The sequence below is a fragment of the Sturnus vulgaris genome, chromosome Z, assembly GCF_052056855.1.
Source record: "Sturnus vulgaris isolate bStuVul1 chromosome Z, bStuVul1.hap1, whole genome shotgun sequence".
NCBI lineage: Eukaryota > Metazoa > Chordata > Aves > Passeriformes > Sturnidae > Sturnus > Sturnus vulgaris.
This window is the reverse complement of record NC_142283.1, coordinates 53,886,837-53,903,490: the sequence shown is the minus strand read 5'-3', so window position 1 is coordinate 53,903,490 and position 16,654 is coordinate 53,886,837. Positions and strand designations below refer to the sequence as shown.

General features: G+C 37.3%; 1 protein-coding gene across 5 annotated transcripts in view; it reads right to left on the bottom strand.

Annotated features, from left to right (window-relative positions):
- GLIS3 (GLIS family zinc finger 3) overlaps positions 1-16,654 on the bottom strand; it is a 153,519-nt gene that overhangs the window by 19,469 nt on the left and 117,396 nt on the right. For all 5 annotated transcript variants that reach the window (XR_015799192.1, XM_088155848.1, XM_088155849.1 and 2 more), the window contains exon 6: positions 6,035-6,176. Coding sequence is in view for 4 of the 5 variants with exons in the window: in XM_088155848.1 (XP_088011974.1) it covers positions 6,035-6,176 (142 nt within the window). In the remaining variant the exon portion in view is untranslated. The remainder of the gene's footprint in view (positions 1-6,034; positions 6,177-16,654) is intronic.

Below are 16,654 nucleotides of genomic sequence, written 5' to 3'. Positions count from 1 at the left end.
AATATAGGTTGGATATTAGGAAAAAGATTTTTACAGAAAGAGTGATAAAGTACTGAAATGGTCTGGGGAAGTGGTGGAGTCACCATCCCTGGATGTGTTTAAAAAGGACTGGATGTGGCACTCAGTGCCATGGTTTAGTTGAGGTGTTGGGTGGGTTGGACTCAATAGTCTTGAAGGTCTCTTCCAGCCTAGTGATTCTGTGACACATTCATGACAGCCAGCATGCACACTGACTCCAGTAAAGCACCACCATGTAGGTCCACACACAAAGATGTAGAATTAATTATTAGATTTAAGTGGGTTTTAAACAAATAGAGAAGAGGTTTACATCAGATGTTAGGAAGAAATTTTTTACTGTGAGGGTGGTAAGACACAGGAAAAAGTTGCCCACAGAAGTTGTGGATGCCCCATCCCTGGAAGTGTTCAAGGCCAGACTGGATGGATCTTTGAGAAACCTGGTCTAGTGGAAAGTGCCCCTGCCCATGGCAGGCGAGTTGGAACCAGATGATCTTTAGGAATTATTTCAATACAAACCATTCTATGATTCTACCATTCTATGATTACTTAACAAAAAGGGTTCCTACAAGAAGGCTTTTCTCTTTATCAATTCAAGATAAACTAACACCTTTAATGCAGTTTTAAACATATTTTGAAAAAATCCCAAAAAACCTGAAACTAATAAAACACAAAGAATCATGAATGCTGTTCCTCTGTATCCCTTAAAAAGGCCAAGTGCCAACATTATTTACAAGATAGATATAGCTCAGTCCCAACTTAATCCTGACTGTGAACCTCAGATTCAGTGACAGGCACAAGGTTTCAGTCAAAGAGAGGAAGGAGTCATGTTTTCTCTTCTGGAGTCTCGTCACATATCCATTTATCAGTAAATAAGAATTTTCCATGAGAATATTTCTGCAAACAATTCTTTATGGGAAGCTAAATTCACATGTATCCTCACAATGCATAAGAACAAGTTAGGTGGTTGCAAGAGAAAAAGATGATTCTGAATAAAGTTTCTCTAAGAGAAAGAAAGCAAAAAAGTAGCATTTAAAGTGTCACAGAATCTAAGGCCAAAAATTTATTATTTTTTGATGGAGTCAAAACCCTATAATTTCATAGAACATATTTAAATGCAGAAATTTGAAAAGTATCAAAAATGCTCTAATTGAAGAGCATCTTGGACTTACTACCATCAAATCAACACTCTTAAAAACAATTTCTGCCACCAAAATACCTCCCCTCTAATTATTGACAGTATGAATTTGGAGTAGGGCTGAGAGTTCTTACCATGTAGAGTAAGACAGCGTGAAGATTTAATTTTGTAGCTCAGTTAGTTACATACATACATTTGCAATGTTGCTCTTTTTAAATTACAAAATATAGCCTCCTATTTCTGTGAGGAATATTTATGAGGTCCTTGACAACAACTGATTTACTACTACACAGAACGAAAAACATGAACTATTTCTTGCACTTGGAAGCATCACTTGCATATATTCCCCTCTTTCACTTCCCCTAGGAAGTCCACGCTTCCCTACAGGATTTTGTAGCCAGGAATATGTGGATATGTGCTCTACTGAGCTTTAAGTAGTAAGCCCAGCAAATGAAAAACCTATAATCTGATTTACCTTTATCCTCAGCTCATCTGTAAATCTGAAATCTTCAGAGAACATGAAACTCAAGAAGCCATCATGCATTAAGAGGTACAGCAGAAGTAAAAATTGCATTTTCAACATAATAAGCCTGTCTCCAAAGCTGGTCTGTCACATGGACCATCTGCACTGAAGGCCTTTTCCTATTTTCAGGTATTTTGGAGGCAGATTATAGATACTGGAAAATATTAAAGTACTGAAGAAAAAGAGCAGGGTCTGGACTAGTATTTTAAGCCATTCCTGAAATGGCATCTCTAGATCACATCCGTGCCTTTCATTTTCTTCTCTTTTAGTGGATTGTAGTTTCTGAAGTTCAGTCTCATCATGATGAATGATGAATTAATGGTGCAAGTGGCTGTGTTGCCTACAGTGTTTGTAGCAGTCCCTTGGTAAATGTTCCTAAAAATGGGAACCCAAACATTACATCAATTTTTGGAGCACCATTAATTTGCCTCAAAAGAGAACTCATAAGTAAAACTGGTAAATAAAAGGACAAGTCTGAGGAGAAGCAAACTATCCTCCTTCAACTAAGATAATATTATTAACAATTTTTGCCCCCTGTAATGTGTGTATGGTTCTACCTGGGACTACATCACATTAAGCAGGAATTCTAGATATATATGCAATACATTAATTCAGCTTAAAAGGTGAAAACAGAGATCCTCTTCATTATTGGTAGTCCTACATTACTGCTCCTTTTGCATCCATTTCCTATGCATCAAATACAATTCTGTTTTTCACAGCAAGGGCCATTCATGTGCCAGTTCTTCCTTCTTGTTTTTTTTCTTACAGGAATGAGCTGTAACTACTTTCCAAGGCTGTCATCCTTAACAAGCTACTTTCTAAAGAAAAAAACCAGACCAATTTTTAACAAAAAAAAAAATTAGACTGCTTTTTTCTCAGACATCTCTTCAGGACTCACTAGGACATTTGCTCTAATAAAATTCTTTCATTAATTAATCATTTCATTAATCTATTCTTGTATGTGTCCTTATGCTCTACCTACCTGTTGTACCTACTTACTTTCCTATCACTACCTTAGATACAGACTCCTGGGGGATTGGATTTTTTCTTATGATGTGCACAGAGCACCCAGCCTAGTACTATTTCAGTGGGGAAGAAAGCCCAAAGAAAAGTGTTACTCAAGCAAAGCACAGCAAGTCATATGCATAGAAGTAGTTAGGTCAAAGTTTCACACTACACTGGAAGACATTACTTTAAAAATACTTAGAATTCAAAGAAGTTCTGCAATTTTACTGATACGATTTTTAAATTCCAATTTGCAGAGAAAATCATGCACTTGACTAGCTTTAGAAAGATCCTTTGCTTGCTCTGAAGTAGAGCTTAGTGTTATATTCAGTAACTACTTATAAATGAATTACACATTCTGGCTTATGCTTAAATATGAAATGGTCAAGTTTTATCCAAACAGCACAGTAAAAAGATGGGGGTTGTTTCTGCTGCATTATTTATGATTCTTCCAGTTTTAGTGACTCTAGATTTCTCTACTTAAAGTAAGTTCATACTGTTTCACAGTAGAAAAACATCATCCCCATGTTGCTATTATGAGTGCATTGCTCGCATCTTTATTTTGTGAACTGAGTAAACCCAAAATCCTAGGTATTGTTAAAAATTAAAACCTAGATACTATCACAATGCTTAGCCCTTAGTCTATCTGCTTGCTTTAGACCCATAAATGTAATTTTATGTTAGTTTTAAGCAAAGAATCTGTCATGCTACTTCACTGTATTAGTAAGATTATAGTCAGTTTGGATTTCTTCTATGAAGTCATAAAGACTACTAGATAAGAAAAAACACTTTTGGAGGCTTAACTCTATGTAATAGATGTGTAATAAAAAAAGATTATTATTGTATTTAATTTAAATGTGTCTGTGTTTATAGATTCTGTATTTTAACAGTACTGAGAAACTATGCAGTTGTTTCTACAGGTGTTCTGCTATGTAAGTGAAAACGGACTTGCATCTAAACATATATTTTGACAGTTCTTACATATTTCTAATAGCTTGCTTTCAAACATTTATTCTGTAGACTTCTTCTACAAGAAAAAACCTACCTTTGCTTTAAATGTGCATCAATAATAAGTGAAGTCACCTTCAAGTAAGAAAAGTTTGACTGGACACCACTGCAAGAATGAACATTTATTCCTCACTCTGCTTTAAAAGTAGCACAGAGACATTTCAGATAATATGCTGTTTCAAACAGTACCCAGTAAAAATAATGTATTTAATTTTTCAGAAGTTCCAAAGCTGTTAATTATATTTACCAAAAAAAAATTGTTTTCAGTGAATTTTGAAGGGTAGCTTCTCTGAGGGAAGACACTTATGCTTCTGTGAATTTTACTTTTCTCTCTACGGGACATGGATAATTTTCATCTTGCCATTTCAATAAAATAATTCCCTGCCTGTTGGAGTTATCTCATTTGTACACATAGTATATTATCTTGCAGCAGCCCTGATGAGTAGTTAATGAAACAATTTATTTCAACTTGATTAGGCAGTTGTCAAAATGGAATGACACAGATTGATCTGTACCTGACATATACCTGACATATGCCTGACTCAGTTAACTGATGTGAAACAACACAAGTGAATGGAACTGTGAGAAATTTGCCAAGTTATAGATAGCTGGAAATACATGTAAGAGAAAGCAGATTATTACTGATAAGAGTACATTGGTTAATTCCCATAAAAATTAACTTACCATAAAAATTGCCATACAATAGGAAGCAGTGCCAGGAAATAATAAATAAATTATTATATCAAAGCAGGTTCACAGTTAGTAGTGCTGCAAACATCAAGAACTGAAAGACAATGCATGAATGAAAGTAATGTCTCAGTCTCAGAAGCTGTGAGACATCATGATGGCAGACAATTGCCAGCTGAAGGCTGGCTGGAGCCAACAGCTTTAACCAGTTTGTCATGGGCAGCAGCTTCTTCAAGCCACTGTCAGCCTGTATTTGGAGTGACCCAGCCGAGAGAGCTGGACATTTAATATGATCTGGAAGCTAGGGAAGTGTGCTCAACAGATTGCTGTGGCAATCTCCTGTGAGAATATCCTCAATTTCCGAGACCCGACACACTGTCCTATCCCAGCTTCCTTTCTGTCTAGGAACTTGAAAATAAAAGGAAAAGCTGAATCTTTATTGTTTCTCAGTTTTGCATGTTACATTTGGTGAAACCGTTATTTTTTTTATTTTTTTTTTAAATCTCAACATCCCTCGCTATCCAAATCTCTCTCAATGTACAATAAACAATAATAACCAGCTACATGTTCCCAGAGCTTCTCTGGACAAAATGATATTTTTAAAATCTGAAGTTTCTCTTTTCTTTCATATAACAAATGTAACACTTAGTCTGTACTCAGACTAAGGCATTTAAAAGTTAACAGCATACAAGCAATACCAACTACTTAATAAACTATAATACAATCAATCACAGCTTTAAATGTCCTGATTTTTGTCATATAAACCTACATCATCACGAACTATTGAGTGACTCACATCAGCCTTGGCAAAAAACATGAAATAGACTTGATGGCTTTACAAGCATCTCAGTAAAATAAAACCACTTATTGAAGTGGCCACTTCATATAATGTCATTTTCATCACTACAGATAACATCAATGAAGCCAATTCATTCACTTCCTACATCTGGTTCTCACTTAAAAGTTGAAGTGAGAAAAGACATAATGCATTCTGCCTGAAAGTTAAAAACAGATGCCCTCACAACTACTAAAATACTGCATTAAAAACTACCCATTGTTCTCTTGAGATTTAAGGTTTATTATCACTCATAACTTACCAATTGTTTCAAATTTATTTGAAATGTTAACAAAAATTGTACATGTAGGCAGTTATGACAAAGGTATCTTAGTAGGAAAATCTCAGATATTTAACTGAAACAACACTATAGGACCATTATATTCATAGTGTAAATGTGTTGACTGTATATTTATAGTCAAAATATTTGAACTCATAATGCAGCATTTCAGTTCCTTAATGTAGACTAATATGTGACTCATGAATAAGGCAGAGGAAAAATACTGTGATTTTAAATGAAGCTTAATATATTCAAGATGTCTACAAGGAATGGTAGAAGTAAATTGGTAGCAGAATTAAATACCTATTAGAGCAAAAATATCCATCTATGTTGCATTAGGTCTTCTCATGGGTATAGTATGATTCATTCCCTCCGAAAAACATATAAAAACATGTTCAAAATCTATCTTTTTTATATTACTTTTCGTATTTTATCCTTCTTATGAGATAGATATGGATTTCAGAGTCCATTCTAATCTAGAAAATGATCCCTAATATTAAGTGGGGAATAATACAGCAGCTTTTTATCTGTTTTAGTCTATACCTGGGTAAATATCACAAGCAGGCCCTGGGGAGTGTCCCATGGTATTATCTACAGCATCATGTGGTGACAAGGCTGGCTGGAGGGGCTGGATTGCAAGGCAGTCATTCAGGATGTCCTGGCCAATCTCTGAGCTTGATCGCAACTGAAAAACGAGAGATAAAAAAGGAGAAATTAAAACGAAACATGGACAAAAGAAAGGAAATAACTACAAAAATCTGAATGTTGAGGTTAGAGAAAAATGGAGCACAACCAGAAATCTTCTATTTTAAATTCTCGTTAATACCATCCTTTCATTCTAGCAGGCACTTTTTGAATCCGAGGAAGAAAACATTTCCAGACGCTTAACAAGACTACTTAGGACAAAGACTACTTGTACAGGTAGGATCTTGGACAGAAAGACTCCAGTGTGCTCTTTCGTCACACAGTGCCAAAGAGAGGAGTGGCCTAGTTAATAGGTATTGGAGATTTATCAGATGTCTGACATTGCAGAGGGTCACTATAATGAGTACAAATGCTTTCATGCTGGTTTAGTGCCCTGAGCTGCCTCACCACAGGACCAGAAGAGCAAAGGTGCTCGTAACACTGGAAATGAGGGACTGGGAACAAGCAGCCAGGAGAGGTAATATACAGGCAAGTCAGGATGGAAATGGGATCACTCTGTATTCTTAAACAGAATAGGACTACATTTGTTATATATTATAGCAGAATTGTGAGTGTTCTGTCACTGCCAGTCATCCTAGCTGCATGCATGGCCACTTGCCTGGTACCTGATCCATCACCAGTAAGTCTGTTAATCTGGCTGATCACCAGAAAATCCACTCTACAAACAACTAATAAACAAATTCATAACAAGAGTTTTCCTCTGGATGAAACTGGATGGAGAGTCACAATGTGAGACTGCAATAAAATATAGTAAAAACTACAATTAAAAAAAATTCCCAACACCAAATTAAGGAAAAGGGAAAAAGTCTGCTGCAGCACCCTAACAAGGATGGCATAGCTGTAATGCCAAACCTCGAGGTTTAGGGCAGGTTATGGATGCTGCTGCAGGCTGCTGGGACTGATGCCCGTTCTGATCTGCTGCCTGATGTTAATGTTATATATATAAAAAATTGCCTGTTCCTCAGAGTCATTTTAGCTGGTGTATTCATTTAAAAGCCTGGAAAATGAAGGTCTGTGCTTACTAGCATGCGGGCTACTGCAGGCTGAGATGCACTGTCATGTCATCCAGGTTCATGCAGCATGATGTAAAGAACCTTGAGCTAGTGCACTTGGATGTGCTGCACTTTCCCAAGCAGAAAATCTCACAAAGGCCACTGAAGCTTCTTCTCTCGTTTGGTGCCATGGGAGTTGAGCAGGTAACAGTTAACTAGAACATAGCCTAGCACCTCTAAAAATCTCTTAAGGGGAGGAAGAGGAACAAGAAGACAAATTTCTGGACACACTATACTCAGAAATTAATTACAGAATGGTTTTAATTTGAAGGAACCAAGTTCCAACCCCTTGCCACAGGAAGAGAAACTGGATTCTGCTAGATCAGGCTGTTCAGAGCCCCACCCAACCGTGCCTTGAACACCCCAGGGACAGGGCAGATGAAGAAAGAAGAGTTAGATGAAATGATTCTGAATGAAACCATAAAAACACCTTTGTGCCACAAGAGGACCTTTGTGCCACAAAATGCTGAGAGACACTCCAATTACTTTTGGTAATATGCACTGCAGTAAAACCACAGCAACTGAGTGGAGAGCTGGTCTTACACATCATAAGCACCTGACCCTGTAGCTGGAGATATTACACAGCCTGTGCTACCTATGCACACACCCTGCATGCTGGAGATTCCTTCTCTTAAAAACTTAGCCAGTCAATATTAAGCCTGAAGTTACACTACCTCCGTGAGATGCATTTGTTATTCTAAAATTGTAGGAAGGGGGAGAATGGACGGGAAAGAGAAGGGAATAAATACCCCCACCAATGATTTTGTTTATTATCCATATTTACAATCTGTTATAAGTACAAACAAAGCTTCTTCCACTTTGGCACACGTCATCATCTGCTATTATCCAGTAATTGTGCTAGGTTTGCTGCTATCACTAGTAACATGGCTTTTCAAGAAACTTAGTGCTTGTGAAATATGTCCTCATTCATATCCTTACAGTTACATTATTAATAAGTCTTATGTGAATTTAAATTTCTATGGAAACTAAAGTGCATATAATAAGAAAAATCTGATTTCTATAAAAGAATCAGTGTTCTATCATACAGAATACACAATCATAGAAGCTGCCTCTGTGAAGTTGTCTCAATATTCTTTTTAAGAAACAGATCAATTTTCTGTATCAGATGGTACTCACGGATAAAACAGTGAGAAAAGCAAGAAAAGGACAGCTAAGTATTTACACATTAGTTACAAATATTTAGTAATTCTCGTAAAATAGAATAGGCAGCCACCTACTTCACAAATTTTCAAACTTCACTAATTTCCATTGTTCAGGAATCTTGCATTCACAAATGCTTTGATATTTAGAAAAATCTACCCTGACAATCTGTGCTGCCATAAATTTTCTTGCTTTTCAAAACTTATAAAAAATGAAGAAAACCTAGGATCATCAACAGAAAAACAAAAATGGAGAAACACTGTGAGACAGCTGTGATCTGATTTCCGAGGACAGTTCTTATTTCATGCATTGGCTATTGTTGATTAGCATTTAAAATCACAAGGGCTAGAAATACAATCACAAGGCCTACAAACTTACACACGCATACATAGGTGCAAATATATGTATCACAACATGTAATATATTAATAAAATGTGTAATTTTAGAATGACAAGTTGGGTATTTAATGTACATATGATGAAATATCCTGAGCAAGAGGTGAGAACTCCACTGACTTGTGCAACAGCAGATGCACACTACTAATTCAAATTTCCACTAAAAATACTACCACAGGCCTTCTATATAAACTCTCCCCAGATAACAGATGCTGGGAGTAACTTTCCTGAACCCTGCTGCAAGGAATGCTTGTAATTTGCTCTTTAAGAGTAATTACTGTGGTACCACTGGAGAGAGGAGAGCAAGGGCTAGAGGAGCCTTCCCTACTCTACTCCTTGAGGAGCAGGACCAGAAATGGGAAAGTTTCCTTCAGCAGAGCCAGCCATTAAATGACAGCTGTTTCCCAAACTAGTCACAACTAGAAAACTCCATTTCCCACCATTACTGTTTTCTTTTGACAGAGGCAGTAACAATGCTTTCTATAGTTATTGGTCCTCCTAATGTTTTCCCAGATCTCTTCTCCTTAAGAAGGCATAAACTGTGGCATTTTTGGAACAAAATAGAGGGCAAAACACAGATTCTGGTTCAAACACAACTGGTCAAGGCATTTCTTTTTCCTGTAAAGACATTGAGGGTAAAAACCCACTCTATCTCAGTCAAATATTTTTACATATTTCACAGAAAACTTGTAATTAAAATTTTTAACTGAAAGCAATGTCTTACATTTTGACAAACGCAGGGAAATCAGGGCTATGATTCTTCTTTAGTATGTCAAGAATCACAGAACAGACAATGAAAAGACAAATGATCTTAAAACAAAGCAAAATCCACAAACTATTCACTGCAACTGTAGAATTTTATCTTCAGTTAAAAAAGCTATAAAGGAGAAATATTTGACCAGCTATAACTGCTGCCATCCATTTCTTGCTCTGTTCTAACAACACTGCATTTCTTTTCCAGCCTGGACTGTAGACTTACCGTCCAAGTGCAAAAGGAAGCTGACACTCTCTTTGAGTTGTATATTAATTGCATCTCACCACAGATCTCGCAGCACTGTGACTGAAATACGTCACTGCCCCATGATCATCTTGCTTCTCTCATGATCACTCAGCTGAGCACCAGTACAATCAGGCTGGGACTGAAAACTTGGCAATCTTTACAATTTTTAAGAACTGTATGGTTATAAAGTTATCTGAGTGTTAAAATCAAAAACTGGTAAGTCTGCCATGCTGAGCACAGCCATTTTCTGTGTGCTGTAATGTAACCTAAACTTATTGCTGACCAAAGTGCAAGCTAACAATCAACTGCTCTGCTCACTTAAAACTCCCCTGTATTTGATATTTCTTCCAAATAGTAGTGTTTGAATTTAATAGCTTAATTTTATGGTAAGCCTTGTGAAGTTTTGTATTTGGAAATACAGAAGCACTTCCATTATCACAATGTATCAGTTTTTTATAATATACAAAACGAGTAATTTTCAGTCATGGTTTACAACTGTTTTACTTCTGTGACAGTCAGCTAATATTTATCACCTTTCAGAACAATGGAAGGAAATTCTACTTCTGTACACTTTGCATATGAATAAGTAATTTCCCCAATTAAATGATACAAGCAGAAATAATTACAAGGGAGTAAGATTCTTATTTCTCAGTTTTCAATTTCATTATATTTGAGTTCAAAAGCAGAGGTGTGCTGTTGATTTGATGCATGACATAATCCCAGAGAAAATGTCACCTTACAAGAAAAGATAATCTTTTTTCATTTTTCTCTCACCAATGTGTGCTCTATATGAGATCTGAACATTTTTGTACCACCTGGCTAGTTTCTTCAGCACTGCTTTCTGTACAGAAATCAGACACCATCAAGGAAAACATACGATAGGTGTGTTTATGAATACACTTTGTAAGAAAAGAAGCGTTTGGCTTGAGAAATCCTAAACCACACTAAATAGTTTAGTAACTTCAAAATCTGCCTGCATGTATTCAGATTAATTAAACTAATTCTTCAGCAAAATCTAGACTCCTTCAGTCATTCAAACATGCCAGTTATCTCATCAAATCATAACATTTTAAATCTCACTTACAAAAACGTGTATTTAATATACATGCATATCGTGCACCTAGTAAAGTATTTACATATGTAAGTGAGACATTACTTATAGTCTGTTTAGTTTTATGCAGGTTAGATATGTGTCTGCCATGTCTAAAACAAGCAAAAAACCCCCTAAATACTGGTATATTTCATTGACAGGAATATTTTTACACTAACTGTAATAGTTCTAGACATGTGTTTTTGTTTTGCTTACAAAGATAAGGAGGAATTTCTGCTATTCACATAGGCCCTGTATTAAGTTTACTAATGTCAAGTACAGAGTAAGTCAGTAGTTTTTACTCACTTTCATTGTCTGTAATTAAGCTGACTTTGTGAGAGCAAAGCATGACCTGTCTATGCAGAGCCACGTATTTATTGTACTAGCTGTTCTGAAGGAGTACCCAGAATTTAATGTTTCTTTGTACAGTTAGAGTAAAATAATGTCCTGTTAGTATCATCACATTGACAGTACACCGATGTCACCACCAGCAAATTGTAAGTTCACTATGAAGCGATGCTGTAAGACAGTATTTATATCATAAAATATAAGTATATATCATAATATGATTTTTCTTGCTAGATACAAATCATCCTTTTACTCACAAAGATCAGCTTCAAGGTCCAATACCTGCACAGTACTAAACCTTTCTGACCACAGACAATGACACAGAATCAATAAAAATTGTCCTAATTCTTGCCTCTGGGGGCTACAAACATCTTGGGGCAAAGAAGCAAAGCAGACAGAAGGGATTTCTCTGTGCCCTTTGTTTTCAGTGAGTCATCTGTGCAGGACTTCCAGAGAGAAATGTTCTGCTAATTGTCTACCACAGCTTTCAGATATACCTCTGTGGGAGTGTGTGTGTTTGTGCGCTACTTTTCCCTGCTTTTAGATCCTATTTCAATTAAGCACTTGGCGAGAAAAACAATGAAAATCAAGTTGAACTTTTCTCCCTGCACAGTAGTGATGTTAGGTTCTACGCAAGAAGTAGTTATTTTTGCTACTCTCAAAGTTTTACTGTATTGAACATTTGAGTTCAATATAAAAAGATTTCCATCTTCATGTTCTAGCATCGATCAGGAAAACATATGAAAAATATTTTTCAGTGTCTTGCATTAAAAATCAAAAGGACCTGAAACCTACACAATTACACAACTTTGACAAATTTCAAGTCAAGAAGAAATTCTGAATTTAAAGCAATACTACAAGAGGAAAACACTGTTGCATTAAGATTGATAACACTAAAATTAATTCTGCTTTTAGTACATGTAGAAAAGAGAGTTTTCTTTTGATTGTTTTTCTTCATTGAATTTCTTTTGATTGAGGAATATTTTGGATTATTGGATTATATCATCACTAAAATGATACAGACCACCATGAAGACCACTTTATGGGTAAAATTTGCAGCTGGGACAGATCTAAAAGAAACTTCGAATTTAAAAAAAAACAACAAACAACCCGAGAATCTTACTTTAAAGAAGGGAAGTACAGTTTGAGTGAGTGCAGTGGCCTTTTTCTAAAATTAACAGAGCCACAGGTCTGTTGAAAATAATTATTTTGCTCTACACAACTAGAAAGCACTCCTACAGATGTTTGAACACACACACACACACACATATACACATATTACCTCTCCTCCTGTCCCATATCAGGTTGTATCAAATCTGAAATATTATATAAATTATACCTATGACCCTTTCTGTTTCATCCTCTTCTTCAGGCAGTTCCAAGAGGCTTGTAGCTGATTTTTGCGTGAACATTAGTCTAATAGCTGACCTGTTCTATTCAAAAGGCAGGAAAAAACCTACTGTTTCATGTCAGACTGATTTGGGGATATAGCTATTATTATGATATTTCTAAGCTTCAGTTTTTCCAAGTAAGTGCAGCCTGACAAAGAAAACACTTGTACTCCAGAATTATTTGCTTTCCCTTTCTGAAAATACATCTGTATGGCAAATTTTCACTTCATGAGAGGTAAAATGTGTAAAATAAACACATATTTATACACCAAGTGCTTCATTTAGCACAAGCATATTTTTCTTTGTATTACAGATTACCAAAAATTGCCATGTTAATCTGGAGATAATATCAACAACTGTTAGTATACAGAAAGAGGTCTTCAGGTTTTTTTTTTTGTTTGTTTAACTGCAGCATTCTTTATATTACACTGGCCTTCACTTCAAATACTTGATTCTTTATCTCCACTGGAACCTAAATGCATGCATGTACCAGGTCATACATGAAAATATTCTCTTCAAAACAATATCTTGAATAGAGCCTAGGACTAGAACTGAAAAACTCTATCACTCTACTATCAAGAGGTCAAAATTATTAGCCTTCAGGCATACAACTTTTACTTTTCAAAGATTCCTCAGGACACCCTTGTACATTTTCATTCACTGTGAGCTGTCTGTTTAGTGTGTTACATGGCGTGATACCGACATCAGCCAGATAGGAACTTTCTAGCACAGTTTTAACTGTTAGAGAGCAGGCATTCTTTTGTGCAGTGTGCTGGTCACTTGGGAGATCCTTCCTCTAGCTGATCCTTCCTCCAGCTGAGTGCCCTGAGGTGTATCATGTAAACAGAGGGTTTATCATACACACCAATCACACATTCTTTAGCTATCCCCATTTACTAGATGTATATATACTACTTTATTTTACATAGTTGCACCCCTTATCAGAAATCCTTATAGGTTCTTTGGGGTCTTCTTTGGTGGTTTCCAATGTCCCATATGCTTTTAATGTGGCTTGAGCCCCGCTTTTGTGTAATAATTTTGTGCAATATTGCTTTTGTGCAATATCATTGTTTTGTGTAACTTCTGCTTCATCAGCAGAGCTGACATCCTGCTTGCATTTTGTGTGGCTTCTGTTTGCCTAAATTACATCTTTCATCTATTTCTCCAAGGCTGTGCTGTTCTATTTTCCTTCTAAGAGTAAAATGATGTTCTGTTCTACTGTCCTTATCAGGCGAGACAATGATGTGAAGTGCTGGCTAGGGCTGGCATTGCTAACTTTCCAAGTTTCTACTGCCTCTGGTTTACTGTGGGGCATTTCTGTGTCAGGTTGGGTTTTTTGTAGTTGTTAAAGCCGTAATTCATCTTACAGAGCAGTCTCACAAATAGCCAGAGAAAGGGCAGAGCTCTGCATCACAGGGAGGAAACAAATGGGCAGATGAAGGCCCTCCTCAAAAGGGCACTGCAAGTGAGGCCAATACATGACTGCTTCAGGAGCAGTACTGAGGACTCCAAAATCAGTACCTGCCAATGCAGCCGCCCACCCCCTGTCCAACAGTGTGAAATCGCAGAGGAGGTCTCAGCCTGGAGCAGCAACACTTGCTGAGGACAGTGATGAAGATCTGAAGGGTATTTGTGCTGGTGTCAGGGTGCTGAACTGCAACCTCCTAGGCATCCCATGCACAGTTCAAATCTTGCTTGCTCAGACCCTGGTGTTGCTTAAGGAGTGTAATGAACAGGATTGTGCATTCAAAGCCCTGAAGTATGACAGGCTAATGAGAATCACAGAATTATGGAGTCATAGAATCATTTACGTTGAAAAATACCAGTATGATCAACAAGTCCAAGTGTACACCCAGCACTGCCAAGTCCACCCATGGACTCTGTCTACCAGGCCATGAAAAGAAAGAAAAATTCCTGCTCTATCAAGGCTATGTTCGTGCATATGCTGTGGCAGAGAAGTGAAGTCAAAGAAATAGGGAAAAGGATATCGTTTGATATAAAAAATGGATCTGAAGAACATCTCTTGGTTATAAAAATGCCACAGCTGTCAGAATACCATGAAAACCACTGGGGGATTTCACCTTTTCCTTCTCCCCAGTGAACAAAGTTCTAAATGTAGTGCTGGCAAAGCATATCCCCCACAGCATGCCTTGTGCACCCCACTAGAGCACACACAGAACAGCTGGTGGGGCACAGCCAGTGCTACACTGCTTTCAGAGCCTGTTTTCCTGGGTCTCACTGACCACACTCAAAAGAACTGGTCGTTCCTAGTCTCAAAAGTTTTTCAACAAATTGTATGATTAAATTCCTTAAACACTACTGCCCATTCATAATCCCCTTCTGCAAACATGCCTTTCAGGAAAAATTGCTGAATGCCATGGTGTCCGATTTATATTTCATTCTGAAGACAGGAAGTAAAGGGATTAAAGTTGGGGATTAAAACACTTACTCCTTACTGCATTTTCTTCTGCAGAATAGTTTCTTAGTTGCCATGGCCACTGCTCAGTGACCCCATGGCCTGAATGCACTTCTTTTTGCATTGGTGACATCTTTTAAGTGGGCTTCATAGAGAACAAATGAGGGAAAATATCCTTATTTTCAACTGTTCTCAAAGCAAGAAAATAGATTTGCTTCTCTTTCAACCCGTTCTCTCCCGTCTGCAGTTTAAAAAGCGAAATCTGAACTAAGAGTCTGAATAAGGTCAAGCAAAAACTGAAAGACACAGAAGCCACTTATCTCATATGGTAGTATGTTTTCTCCCCATAAGGAAGGTGCTCACAAACAGAGCAGTTCCTCCAGATTAATATAGTCACATAATGGAGATTGTCACTGGTAATTAGCTTAGTGTCTGGATGACCTTCTGAAACACGAGTTGTGTAATGCTCTAACCCTCCTTGTCTCCCTCCTTCCTCATCAACTAAACATTCTGAGTTAGAAAAAAAATTTTAAAAGTAATTTCTTTCATGTAAGGAACACAATGAGCACTACATTTCTTGAGTTGCAAAAAAGCTTTGTTCAAACACTGAGAAAGAAAGGAAAGAAAAAACTGGAAACCCATCATGAAATTAACAAAGGATACTAGCTAAAAAATAAATCCCCAGACACAGTTTTCTTCTCGTGTTATTCACCAAATCTAAAGGCTGGTGTAAAATTTTGGTTTTTCTAGAGTCTTTAAACAAACCGGTAGCTTCATCAGTTGTGTGGTAAAATCAATATGTAATCACAATAAATAGCCTGTTTCTACTGTATTGTAAAGGAATTAAAAAATGAACAATCAAGAAGCATGCAGCTCTGTAAGAGCCAAGAGGTCTGTATTATTCTGCTGAGGGAATAAAATATTTGCTGACATAACCCACATAATAGAAAGTCAGACAACCTCTCAAAACTTAATAAAAATTTCCATGTTAACCTTTTGAAAACACCTGTATATCTTAATTCCAGAGAAATTCATGATGTTCAATAGGAGAACATCATGTCTTTAGGCAATTGGGTTATTTCTCATTTCTTCTTTTCATTGTAAGGTGGACAGGTTTATATGTCATACTATAGCTTGGGCTGAGAAGTGTTTGAGAGCAGCCTTGTGGAAAAGGACTTGGGAGTGATGGTTGACAAAAAACTTAACATGAGCTGGCAATGTGTGGTCACAGCTCAGAAAGCCAAACTGTGCTGGGCTGCATCCAGAGCAGTGTGGGCAGCAGGGCCAGAGAGGGGATTCTGCCCCTCTGCTCTGCTGAGACCCCACCTGCAGGGCTGCATCCAGCTCTGGGCTCCCAGCACAGGAAGGATGTGAAGCTACTGGATTGGGTCCAGAGGAGGCCACAAATTTCATGCAAGGATGGGAGCACCTCCCCTACAAAGATAGGCTGAGGAATTTGGGGCTGTTCAGCCTGGAGAAGAGAAAACCTCAAGTGTTCAAGTGCTCAAGACCAGGCTGGACAGGGCTCTGAGCAACCTGGTCTAGAGGGAGGTGTCCCTACCTATGGCAGAGGCACTGAAATTAGATCTTCTTTAAGGCCCCTTC